At 38.8% G+C, this 11,874-nt stretch overlaps 1 protein-coding gene and 1 long non-coding RNA gene across 2 annotated transcripts; both read right to left on the reverse strand.

The window, feature by feature from the left end:
- Positions 1-3,389: 3,389 nt before the first annotated feature.
- LOC105355969 (uncharacterized) lies at positions 3,390-4,466 on the reverse strand. The gene is made up of 3 exons (XR_910277.2): positions 4,362-4,466; positions 4,103-4,189; positions 3,390-3,580 (listed from the first exon to the last, which is right to left on the reverse strand). It is a non-coding gene; the product is annotated as an uncharacterized LOC105355969 (long non-coding RNA).
- A 1,795-nt stretch (positions 4,467-6,261) lies between these two features.
- On the reverse strand, positions 6,262-10,793 carry LOC105355982 (meprin A subunit beta-like). The gene is made up of 10 exons (XM_020710575.3): positions 10,740-10,793; positions 10,620-10,645; positions 10,441-10,525; positions 10,058-10,175; positions 9,518-9,696; positions 9,024-9,242; positions 8,587-8,745; positions 7,083-7,313; positions 6,540-6,971; positions 6,262-6,464 (listed from the first exon to the last, which is right to left on the reverse strand). The coding sequence occupies exons 6-10, from the start codon at positions 9,163-9,165 to the stop codon at positions 6,262-6,264; spliced, it is 1,167 nt and encodes a 388-aa protein (XP_020566234.1). The 5' UTR covers positions 9,166-9,242; positions 9,518-9,696; positions 10,058-10,175; positions 10,441-10,525; positions 10,620-10,645; positions 10,740-10,793.
- Positions 10,794-11,874: the final 1,081 nt, after the last annotated feature.

The raw sequence follows: 11,874 nt of genomic DNA on the forward strand, positions 1-11,874 counted from the left end.
CTTTGAGCGGCTGGTCATGCAGCACATCAAGTCCACCCCCCCCCCCCCCACACACACACACACACACACACACACTCTGGACCCCTACCAGTTTGCATATCGGTCTAACCGTTCGACCGATGATGCCATCTCAACAGCTCTCCACTCAGCCCTCACTCACCTGGAAACAAAAGACTCGCATGTCAGAATGCTATTCATTGACTTCAGCTCCGCCTTCAATACAGTCATCCCCCAGCAGCTCATCCACAAGCTAGACCAACTCGGACTCAACACCTGCCTGTGTAACTGGCTTCTGGACTTTCTGACAGGGAGACCACAGGCAGTTCGTGTCGGCAACAACACCTCCAGCACCATCACAATTAACACAGGGGTCCCCCAAGGCTGTGTGCTGAGCCCCCTTCTCTTCACTCTGCTGACGCACGACTGCACCCCAACATCAAGCTCCAACCTCTTCATCAAGTTTGCGGATGACACAACAGTGGTGGGTCTCATCAACAACAACAATGAGACCCCCTACAGGAGTGAGGTGAACAGGCTGGCTCTGTGGTGCAAAGACAACAATCTCCACCTGAATGTGGAGAAGACAAAGGAGATGCTTGTGGACTTCCGGAGAACTCACACCCAGCACGCTCCACTGATCGTCAATGGTGCTGCTGTGGAAAGGGTGAGCTGCACCAAGTTCCTGGGGGTGCACATCTCCGACGACCTGTCATGGAACCACAACACTGCATCACTGGCCAAAAAATCCCAACAACGCCTGTACTTCCTCCGCAAACTGAAGAGGGCCAGAGCTCCTCCCCCCATCACGTAGACCTTTTACAGGGGGGCCATCGAGAGCATCCTGACCAGCTGCATCACCGTGTGGTACGGAGCCTGCAACGCGTCCTGCCGGAAGACTCTGCAGCACATTGTCAAAACAGCTGAGAAGATCGTTGGTGTCCCTCTTACTGGCCTCTCGGACATTTACTGCTCCCGCCTCACCCGCAAAGCCATCAGGATTGCAAGGGACCCCTCACACCCATCCCAGAGACACTTCAACCTGCTGCCATCAGGGAGGAGGCTGCAAAGTCTGCAGGCCAGAACCAGCAGACTCAAGGACAGTTTCCTCCATCAGGCAATAAGGACCCTCAACTCCCTCCCTGCCCTCCCCCCTCTGGCCCCTCCATTCCATCCTACAAGCTCACATTGAAAACTTTCACAACAGTTCAGAACACCATCTTCACCAAAGACTGCCATCACTGACTCATCCACTTACTGTTCTCAGCACTGATGTCACTTTAAACTGCCACTTTAACCATGCCACTGTTCTTTAGCACTGTTTAGACTACTGTTATTCCTCTGACTATTACTGTCTTTTTATCCATTTTTTTTAAGTCTTTTATTTATTATTTTATATGCTGCTTGCACTGTGCGCTGTATGTCTTATGGATGCAGCATATTTGACAATAAAGCTGACTTTGACTTTGGCTTGACTTTGAAATGAGAAAATGTATTTCCTTTTTGTATTTGGCAGTTTTGATTCTCCATATTTCATGCTAATGCAAGATTTTACCTGACTGTCTATAACAGATAAACAGCAGTTTTTATACTGACATAACCGGAAAATGCAGATCGCACTAAATATGTGTTAGCAAAACAATTAGCCAATACGATAACGTGAGTTAAAACATTATCAGCCACTGTTGTCATTATTTACTTTTCTCTGCTCTCCGCCGTTTTGGAAAGTCATGTCTGACCTCATCTTGGAAACTTGGGTATCAGAATTGTTTTCTAGTTTTCCATTGGAAATTACGACAAAAACGGGATATTTTTGTGCAATCTTCACCTCGGATTGATTAGTATTTTACGTAAATCGTGTAGCTGCACAGAAAGGCAGGAGAAGAATCCGGCCCCAACATCCTCCAAACTTACCTTGTGACTGATATTTAAATTCTTCATCTTTTTTCAGCTCCTGATGGATAAAGTCTCTTTGGCATAAAGTTATCTTGTTGTTGCGTTGACCAGAGTGACAAAATGCGCTCGTTTTTTTTCTTTTTCCCAACTTTATTGAAACAAAATGCACTCGTAAATGTACACTGCACCAGGCTCAGATGAAATGATGTTGACCAATCGTTGCTAAGAGTGGCGTAACGTCATCATTTGTGTCGCCAGATTGGTTCGGGTGTGTTGAAGGGGGCGATCATTAAAGTGCAGCCAACTTTCTTTTGCACAGCATTCAGAGCGCACGTTGGTACGGACGTACTAGAAAATGGGTTGCCAGATCTGGCTCTTTTTTAATTTTTATTTTTTTCGCCACTTCGGGGCCCTGGTGGTGGCGGGCGCCCTACGCGGCTGCGTATTTCGCGTATAGGGAGGTCCGGCCATGCATACACCGGTAAAGAAAGTTGTGCATAGTAATATAGATATATTCTTGTTCAAAGACCACACAGTTTTTAAACTTTTCATAATAGATTTATTCATTTATAAGATTTTTGGGAAAATAGATCAAAAGGTTAAGCTTTATATTACTTGAGTTGACTTGGCTTGGCTTGGCTTGATGTGGCTTGGCTTGGCTTAACCCTTGTGCTATCCTAGGCACTTTGACATTGGGAATGAGGTCATCTAGACCCCCCAATACAGTGCTCTGAACCTTTTTTCTTCAATGATTTATGATCTTCACTGGTGTCCATGGATTACATGAAATCTTTCCACCTTTATCCACCTTTTGTCATGGTAGGGAGAACACGTCAATGGTCATCTTGACCCCATAGGGTAGCACAAGGGATAATGTGGCTTGACTACAGCAAGGCAACAGCAGAGAATGGTGTATTCTTCTACAGACAAACAAACAATTACTGGAGGGTGCGGATAGACAGATAAAGGTTGTCTGATTGGATCCAGAACAGGTGTGTAAGACCTAATCCTCAGGCAGGTGAGCGAGGGCGGCCCCGACTCCTGACACTGTCATCATAAATCGATGTTCGTCCTAGGCTACAGTTCACTGAAAAAGGCACAGGACTGGTAATTAGTCATCCATACTGTTTTAATTGTAGTGACCCCTTTCTAAGGTAACTTCCATAAAGAAGGAAGTAACAATAAGCTGGGGTTATGTGAACAGTGTTGGATAAAAGAAATCTTCTCAGATCCCAAAAAGCTTTGGAAAATTATTTCTCCTATCTGTCATGTACAAAATATGTATGCACATGTATATATGTACTGGTATATACATATTTTGTGGCTAACAAAACCGTTAAACATACACATTCTTATGTGAATTACTCATATTCTAGTTTTACTTTTTCGATTTCACAGTTGATACAAATTAATCAGCTAATGATTATTAAAAAAATAAAATACTTCCACCTTAAGATGAGTATTATTTTTCTTTTATATATCCATTTTTGTTTTTCCTGCCAGAATAATGTTTTAACGTTACAATTATACCATAAACCCAAAAATTCCAGATTTAATTAATTGAATCACCTTATTTAAAAATCACATGAAAAAATGAAAACATCCACACTAAGGTAACAGAATCATCAGCACTGGTAGGAAGATGAGGGTGACAGAGGGCATCGTGGCAGGAGAGTGGCAAAAGATGCTGCAGCAGAAGAAAGGAAATATTATCACATTACTTTCCCTATTTAATTGTTGCATCCATTTGTCTACCTGTTGAAATACACATTATGACTTTATAGTGTACATCCCTATAAAAGATAATCTTGATGTGCGGTAACATTTATTATATCTGAAGTGGAAAATAATACTAAAACACAGCACAGTGTTGCTAACTTCTCATCTAATGACTACTGTGACAAGTCCTAATATCATTTAAACTTTTCACAAAATTCAATCTTGAATGCTTCATGCCCAAGGGGGTATTTTAAATATGTAACATTTTGAATTTTATAGAGAACAAGTTTTTATAGCTGTGAGCAGAATAGATGTGTAGCACTCAGTGCCTTAGAACATTGCATACTATATAAAACACTGAATAATTGTGTGTCAAGGGTATGATTAAGGTTTTCCATACAGGGACAAAATATATTCAGCGCCTTGATATGTTCCATGACTTTGAAGTTTAAGTTAAAACTAGAGAAAAATGTGGGGAAATGGTAGGTACCTGTCAACATCTTCATCGAGACGAGTTTGTGAAGTTGAGGGAAATTCAGTTGTGCTGTTTACAAATGATCCATTGGTGATTGGAGGTCTGGTCATGGGGAATAAAGTTGTTAGTGTTGTCCTGCAGAATTTTCAGAATTTTTGAATATGAAAAACTACTTTTAAATAATATTATTTTTTTAAATGATACTGAAATGAGTTCTTAACATCCAAAGTTGGCATAAAGATAAAACTACAGTTCATTTAACAAAATGTCTCACCTTGAACATGGGCGTCCATCGCTATTGATGGGATAATGGGTAAAGTTCATTGGTCTCACTTTAGGACATGGCAGAGTACTGTCCTTAACTAGTGGATTGAGATCTATGAAAACAAGAAAAGAAAGAACAAAAAAGCAAAACATTAAGAAACAACTTTTACCATGTTTGCATAATTAAAGCATGTTTGAATCATTTGTCTTGAACTAAACCAAATTGGCTGAAACTTGATGCTTGTTTTTAACTTCCATATTCTGTGAATTGCCCCTAAGAGAGCGAATACCCACCAAGCACTTTTCTCTTTAATTTTAGAACTTAATATATGTAACCAGGTCAAGGGAGTTAAGGCAATTTAAAATGGGTAGTGCTGGAAGGGGCCACTAAGTGGCGCTGTGGGTTTTTGTTTAGACTAAAAGCTGACGGGCTAGGATGTCGTCACGAGCGGCAGGAGGTAACAATGGCTACGTTCACACTGCAGGCTAAACGACCCAATTGCGATTTTTTTGCCCCTATGCGACCCAATTCCGATCTTTTCATGACAGTCTGAACGACACAGATCTGATCTTTTCAAATGCGACCCAGCCCACTTGGGTATGCCGTCCTGAATCCGAAACGTATCTAATCTTTTCAATTGCGACCGCCGTCTGACCGGCCAGGCCACCTGAATCGAACTGAATCATCGATACCCAACAAACGTCATCATTCTGCGTTGAAATAGGCGGGAACGAGAACGTAAACAGCAACCATGGCGGACGATGCATCAGAGACCAGTCAGTGAAAGGGAAGCGAGGTCACCGATTGGATTAATATTTGGAGGATTCTCCAGAACGGGTTAATAAAGAGTCCATTTATTCTCTCTTCTCCTTCTCTCTCCTCCTCGCGCTCTTCTCCTGTCTCTTACACAGACGCGCGCGCGCCCCAACACATACACATCCCCATTCCACCACAGTGGGTACAGACGATCCTGGCTCCAATGCCTTCTTAAAAATGAGAAGATTGTTATTGTGCTGGCTCCTTTGTGAATATAAATTTATTAATGAAAATTCGGCAAGGCTACGGAGCTGCGGGACGGCAGGGGAGACAACGTTGTTCATCTTGCTTGTGGGTGAGGCCGGTAGGAGCCGGTCCTTTTTGCCCCCATTTTTCTGTGAGTTTGAGTATTTTTTGTAATTGTTATGATGAACATTGTGTTTTTGCATATTAATATGAACTTGTAAATGATTCGTGGCCTCTATTGTGTTTTATTTTAGAATAAGGCCGCTGCTGTTGTCTTGTTGGGGATTTTCCTTCTAATATTCATTCCATTTTGCATTTTTATCTTCAATTTCTGCACAACCAAATTAAGCAAAAATTAATGCTGTTCCTTTTCTTTGGAATAGTCGGGAAATAAAATACCCAAATTATTATGGAGCTGTGTGTGTCTAATCTATTATTTTATACTCGGCCACATATAAGTGGTGACAAAATAGAAACCTATACTGCAAAAATCCATAAGTATTGAATTAATTTTTTGAGTACATTCAAAGGAAGTAATCTTTTTTTTTGTGGTTTTAATTTATAACTTAAGTTGTTATTTAGATTGTTCCCCTATGCATATGACATGTACCAAATTTCCCTTACTCAAATAAAAAAACGAAAGTGATTCTAAGTTAGAGAAGATGACACAAACAATTTTACATTGAAACATTTTTAACCCTTGTGCTATCCTAGGCACTTTACCATTGGGAGTTGGGTCATCTTGACCGACTAGACAGTGCTCTGAACCTTTTTTCTTCAATGATTGTTGAACCTCACTGGTGTCCATGGATTACATGAAATCTTTCCACCTTTATCCACCTTTGTCATGGTGGGGACAACGTGTCAATGTAAGGGTGGGGTCATCTAAGATAGCACAAGGGTTACATTAGCTTGAGAAAATTCTTAACATGCCTTGAAAGTTGAGGGTAAAGATTGCAGTTCCTCCTTTGATAAAATCTCTGTCTTGGGTTTCGTCCAAAGATGCAAAAGATCTGTAACCGATTAGGGGTCCGCCGTAGACCATTTGATTATTCTCATCTATAAAAACTTGACTTCCAGTCTCACGAGGATTGTTCCACCAAGAGGTTCCTGTTAATGATAAAGAATTCAAAAATAAAGACACACACTTATAGTTGACATTTTTTGATGTTCTAGTGGCCTCACCACTTGTGATGAAACTCCACTGCTTTGTCATCTGCTGCTGAATGCTGGGGGTCTGATCCAGCATTTGAAAAGTCATTTGTCGTCCTAAGCAAGGCCACTCCAGTTGATCATCATTATCACCAGACAAGAGTTGCATGAACAGTCCAAAATATGTCTTATAAAATATAACAGCAAACCGGTAAGCATAACCCTCACTGGAGTACTGCCTTGAACTGTAAATGCGGGATCCTGAGGCACTAGTGTTCAGCACTCTCTGAAAGTCATCAATCTGCAGGCTTAAATGTGGACACTCAGTCTCATACAGATTGATGTCATCAACTGAGAAGCCTCCTGTAGAGCGTCCTGCTCCTTTCTGAGCTTCAAACACCACCTGGAAATTCTTAGATGGATTCAAGGAAACATGATGAAGCCTCCAGTGAGATGTTTGAGAACCTAAAGGAAATAAAAGTAGTAAAAATGTGGTTTTCCCTTAAAATATGTCTACAGAGAAGTGAACTGTTAAAAATACAACAAATCATATAAAAATTTCAGATGTTGCTTTACCAGTGATCTGCCCCATGAGGCGTCGGGTTCCTGTTAGGTCCTGTTCATTTTCAAACTCTCTGATCCAGATGTTGAGAGTATCAGACTCATTTCCACTGTGGTAATAGTAGAATTGCAGACACTGGATGTGACAGTCTCTTTGGGGAGTCATCCTCTGAGTTTCCAGTTGTGCTGTGTCTCCCTCCTGACCTGTTGCTGTGCCAACATGCAAGAAGTAGCCTATTTCTCCACCTGTAACAATACATGTCTGTTACAGTGGATGCTAAATTCATTAATTATACTAAATTCTTTATGGAAAACATTAGGCTTTCACAATAAATCGCAAATTTATCATTATTGCAATATCAAGCTGTGCAGTATGCCTATCGCAAAAGATGACGAAAATCACAATTAATGGTTACTTTAAATGTGCTAAAACAATCTTATGGTAGCTTGAACTATTTAGCGAATCAAAAATAAATCCCTTTATGCATTTGACCAATCAGATGGAGCCCTTTTACGTATGCTAGATGTTTGCCTCTTATGTAGACAATGGTCTTTTTTTATTTCTACACTGTATTTATCCCACGAAAGGAAATTCTTCTCCGCATTTGACCCATCCCCTTGGGGAGCGGTGAGCTGCAGCCGAACCGCGCTTGGGAGGCGGTAGCGTTAAGGGTCTTGCCTAAGGACCCTTACTAACTGCTCGCCATTGATATGGTAATTGCCCCAGTACCATTGCTCATTCCCCTCCAGGAATCAAAGCCTGGTTTCCTGCATGGTAGCTTCCCACCTTACCAACCGAGCTCCCCAGCTGCTCGGTTGGTATATTATCTGGAGTATAATTTATGTTGACTCTTATTTAAATTAAACTGCAGTGAAATAGAATGGTGTTTTTGGTTGTTTTGCTATTTGCTCACATATCGCAAGTTATATCATTATCACAATATAGATCACTAATATTGCATATCGCAAGTTTTCCTCATAGCCCTAGAAAAACATCTATGCCTCATCAGTGGTTAGTTAGATGTAGGTATTTTTCTTTATTTCCTTTATATTTTTCACATTATGTGAGAACAGTATAAAAATGTAAAGTGATAGGTTGTAACTAGCCTCCATCTTCACCTCCAAGTATTGACTGCTATCAATTTAACATGCAACATTTTATCGTTGTATTTTTGTGTGCATACATTAAAATAAAATTTTTAAGCAATTAACTCAGTGTTTTTTCTTTAATTATAACCTCTGTTGTTTTTTATTAGGTTAAGTTGTCTCCATTTTCCAGATTGCATCATAAAATTTAAGCCAAGAACACATTATATGTCAAGTCAAGTTTATTTGTATAGCACAATTTGTACACAAAGTAATTCAAGGTGCTTCACAAAACAGAAAAATGCATTAAAATCACAATACAGTAAATGACAATACATGGCCAGAAATCCATTAGATATTACTTTATGTGTGAACATTTGACAAAAAACAGGGGGTAAAAAGCCAATGTATTTTTAAAGTCTTGAAATCTTACTGTAGTCTTTGCTTCCACTGGGCAGAGTGCTGTGATCAGAATTTGGACCTCCAGAAACTTGTTTTACCATCTCCCAGTTGATGTTACTCTGTGAACAACACATTCTACACATGGTCCCATTAGAAAAGCCACAGTACCAGTTAAGGGAAATAGTTGAATCTGTTGTGATAGAGAATGAAATGGTTTTAAAATGATTTTTATTTTTTACAATGCATACTGGAATATATTTTTCTCGAATATATGTTGTGGAAAATATCTTTTTCTGAAAAGTTGTAGTAACTTTGATCTTGTTTCATGAGTTAACTGGCATGTTACCCTAAAGGATATTTACATCCCTGTGATAAACTACAACATTGAGTTATGTATAAATAAAAACAGATTACTAGGTGAGATTTACTCATTGAAATTCCGTACAGTGACAATCTTAAAGTACTCACTGCAATTGTAGAGACGGTTTAGCTCCAGAACATCATAATAACTCATCTCCAGCCTTTGACCAATTATATTTTGGAATTTGGGGTCTATGGTGATGATGGTAGGGCCGTTTCCATTGGTGAAAGCATCTGTGCTGTAGTGCATCACTGACCAATAGTCATACAGCGTTCCATGGGTGGTACTTACATCACTGCCAACCTTGTCAAAATTGTGCTCATTACCTATATGAAATAAATACAAAAATTGTTGTAATGAGTGCAGTTAGTTCAGTAAGTTATCTAAAGTTATTGATAAGAAATATTTTCCACTACAAAAATCACGATACAAAATATTTATGGAAAAAAGTTTTAATGTCCAGATGGTTTAGAAAGTTAAGAAATTACTAAATGGTTGATGGATTTATAAAATGTACAATTATAATGTAATTTCTTAATGAAAAGTTAATAAACTTTAAATTTAACTCAAGTCTTTTACATTGTGAAAGTATTTCTCAAACCTTGAAGGATGTTGTCCCGTACAAGTCTCACATAATCATCTCTGTCGTATCTGGACTGTTCATGGTAGAAGCCGAGAGCACGAAGAATCTCATGTTCAACAATCGCTTTAGTATCACAGCCTGAACCAATGGATAAGACCTGCCCACCGGCAATTCTTCTCCCAACATAAGAATAACAACTAAAGTGACAAAGGAAACAAAAAAATAACACTGATCATTGTTTTATTGTAATAAAACAACCACCACGGGCCATGGGGCATGCTGCAGGCGACGGGTCGCAGTGAACACTAAAAACAACACGTAAGAGTAAGTAAGAGCTAAGTAGGTGAGACGCAGCCACGTCAAATGGATTTAACTATATTCTCATGTGCCTAAATTTGTACATTTTCAGTGGTCAAGTGCTACGATTTTGCAAATGAGCAAAAAGCATTTTTTCTAATTCACTTTGAAGAGCGGGACGTAACTGGTACCAGGAGAATTAAGACTAAGGCTAAGCGGTACTAGTTTAGGCATCTCTGCCTGAAGGAAAGTGACACTTACCCGTCTAACTTTTGTATAGTGATGTAAAACACCTCAGCTTCTCGTGGTTTGAAGTCGATACAGGACTTTAACCTGAACTGGTCAAGAGCTTTTAGGATGACTCCTTTAGCATTCGAGTCTGGAATTGTTGATAAAAAGTTTATTTATAGAAAAAGAAAAACTATCTAAATCCTGTTATTATATTTAATAGTTTCACTTTTTATACTTTTATATACAGCTGTCAATTCCTCTGCAAAAATGTCAAAATAAAACTCTGTGGAGGTTTTTCCTCAAAGCTGAACATTACAGTTATGTAGGCTGCATAGACCTCTGCAACTCTCTGTAACTAACTTAAACTGTGTTCCAAACTGATAAGATTTGATTTTTTTATTAAAAATATTTACCAAGGCTTTGGTCCAGGACATATGGGACTGGAGATGTCCAACGAGTTTCATCATTTCCAATAAGGGTACTTCTTTGAAATGGAAGCTGAGATGTAAAAAAAAGAGAAAACATAATAATATTTAAAATACATATTAATAGTCATAAATGTTAAAACGTTCAGGCAAAAGTAATAAATTACCTCAATGATGTCATCGTGTAGTGAATCTAAAGAAAAAGTGTAATAGTAAGAGTTTGCAACAGTCTAACAAGTAAGCAGAAGAGTTTTGTGTGTAAGTAAAATAAATAGAATCCTTCCTACCATTGTTTCCTTTTGTTTCATCTGTCAGATCAATAATTTCTGCAAGAAAAAAGAAAGAATATGTTTTTTACTGACTACAAATTTTTCTGAAGTATTTCAATCAATTTTTAAAAAATTGATGGAACTCACCCACTTTAGTTAGCTCAGTCTAGAAATATAATAGTAAGAAAAAAGTTACTGAACATTACTTTTTTGTTACAAGTCATATTATTCTTGTTCCGAATGCACTTGTAAAATATTTTTTTTCTGGAATTTTACTCTTTAAATGCATATATGTAATAAAATCAAATTAAATAATATTTTGCAATACTTACACTTAATGCTGGTGAAATCGCCAAATTCACCACCACAAAAAGAAAAACTTTTAACTTCATGCCAAGTTTTTTTAGAAATAGACATCAGACATCAGCCCTTGTGCTATCTTAGATGACCCCACCCTTACATTGACATATTCTCCCTACCATGACAAAGGTGGATAAAGGTGGAAAGATTTCATGTAATCCATGGACACCAGTAAAGATCACAAATCATTGAAGAAAAAAAGGTTCAGTGCACTGTCTAGTGGGTCTAGATGACCCAACTCCCAATGTTGAAGTGCCTAGGATAGCACAAGGGTTACGGATCTTGCAAATAGAAACCAGTTTAGCCGTATCTACCTACCACACACCATCTGCCTGTTCCTTAAACTGATCAGTTCCAAAAAGAGATGGTGTTTTTATAGGAAGCCAACAGCAAAAAGGTGACTTATCAGGTTTTCACATTCAAAGTTTACAGACTAAAAAAAGCAAAGAGAAATTATTTGCTTTTTATAGTTGGGGAAACAGAACAGAGGGAGAACAACCTGTTCCCCCAGGTTCTTTTACTTCCTTGCTGTGGTGACATATTCAAAAACAACATGTAAAAATGTATTTCAATACAGTATTGTATTGGAGAATTCTGTCTATAATATGGGTTCTGGATGTTAATCCATCCCCAAGCAACGACAGACCAAATAATGACTTTTGCCCTTTTTCTTCATTAATGTAGAGTTGGCTTTACAGTGGAAACCACATCATGCCTGTTTTGCATATGTAAATTTGTGTGTGGTTTGCTCTCATGGCCGCACATTTAAGCTCAAAAAACCAACTGGTCTTGG

This window comes from Oryzias latipes, chromosome 16 (genome assembly GCF_053564925.1).
Source record: "Oryzias latipes strain Hd-rR chromosome 16, Olatipes_Hd-rR_3.1".
Lineage (NCBI taxonomy): Eukaryota > Metazoa > Chordata > Actinopteri > Beloniformes > Adrianichthyidae > Oryzias > Oryzias latipes.

Coding starts and splice junctions, on each gene's coding strand:
- LOC105355982 (XM_020710575.3), bottom strand. CDS start 9,165: ATGCACTACAGCACAGATGCTTTCACCAATGGAAACGGCCCTACCATC. Junction 8,746..9,023: donor AAACCGTCTCTACAATTGCA/GTGAGTACTTTA, acceptor CTATCACAACAG/ATTCAACTATTTCCCTTAAC. Junction 6,465..6,539: donor GTGGAGTTTCATCACAAGTG/GTGAGGCCACTA, acceptor TATCATTAACAG/GAACCTCTTGGTGGAACAAT.